At 65.5% G+C, this 1,042-nt stretch overlaps 1 protein-coding gene across 1 annotated transcript in view; it reads right to left on the bottom strand.

The window, feature by feature from the left end:
* Positions 1-206: 206 nt before the first annotated feature.
* Tco025E_09429 (uncharacterized protein) overlaps positions 207-1,042 on the bottom strand; it is a gene marked incomplete at both ends in the record, with an annotated part of 1,332 nt that continues 496 nt past the window's right edge. Inside the window, one exon of the mRNA XM_029376248.1 lies at positions 207-1,042. This exon is cut by the window's right edge and continues 496 nt beyond it. Coding sequence (XP_029223634.1) covers positions 207-1,042 — 836 coding nt within the window.

The following is a 1,042-nucleotide window of genomic DNA, read 5'->3' as shown; positions in this document are numbered from 1 at the left end:
AGCGGCTCATCAGGGGGCAAAAGAAGAAGAGGACCGACGGCCTGCATGAGTGGAGCTGTGTACATTACGAGCACATTATGTGTTGTCTGCCTCGTGGGGTGGTGCGAGGGGCGAGAGAGTCCGTGCAGGGGAGCACGGAGACAAAGAAACAAAGAAGAACGAGCTGTGTGCAAGCACGGCCCTCCACCCCACTCTCTGTCGCACTCTCACGCGTCCAGCATCGCAGCGGCAGCTGTACACGCAAAAAGAGGAAGCAGCAGCGCAAATGGGGAGGCCGCGGTGCTGCTGCCGTCACTGTCACCGGGCGCCGGCTTCGTTGCATTCTTTTTGGTTGTGGTGGCTGGCGGTGTTGCGGTTCCTTCTCCGCCAGCTGCCGGAGTCGCTGCGTCGTTTGTGCTGGTGGAGGCCTCTGCTGCCGGTGCTTTGTCCCTCGCACTGCCAGCGGCAGCTTCACGTTGTTGGCGCCCTCCTTCTTGCGTCGGCGCGCCCTCAGAAGTTTGGGCGGCCTCGCGAGTCTTCTCAGTGGGCTCTTCGGCGTCGGTGCTGGCAATAACACCGCCACTCGGAGGAGAAGGCGACGGAGCCTCTTGCGCCGCACTGTCGCCGGCCGGCGCACTCCCTGCGGCAACTGCGGCCTCCCCCTGTGTTTGCAGAGTTTCGGTTGCGCTCCCGTTGCCTTTGGCTTCCGGCGGTGCTTTCGTTGCCCGTGGCGCCTCTGGGGCGGTTTGGGGCTCGCCTGCTGGTCGCGGTGGCGCACTCTCCGCCCTTGTCCCCTGCGGCTCCCTCACGCGCGCAGAATCGCCGGGCGTGGGAGAAACTCCAGCAACTCCACTCCCCTGCTTACTGTCAGTCGCAGTGGCGGTGTTCCGATTTGTGTTGTTGGCGGTGGCCTGCGCCGCTGCTTCCCCCGCACTGCCTTTCGGTGCACCAGCGACATCGGGGTGCGTGGCGCCTGTGCCAGCGCCGCCCCCACTGGTCTGTGCAGTCGGATCTCCAGCCGCGGGGACGCCGACGGAGGGAGACGGAAGAGGCGTGGCCTCGG

Source organism: Trypanosoma conorhini (assembly GCF_003719485.1).
Source record: "Trypanosoma conorhini strain 025E chromosome Unknown Tco_14.4_contig_01110, whole genome shotgun sequence".
Lineage (NCBI taxonomy): Eukaryota > Euglenozoa > Kinetoplastea > Trypanosomatida > Trypanosomatidae > Trypanosoma > Trypanosoma conorhini.
This window is presented reverse-complemented; position numbering and strand designations above follow the sequence as displayed.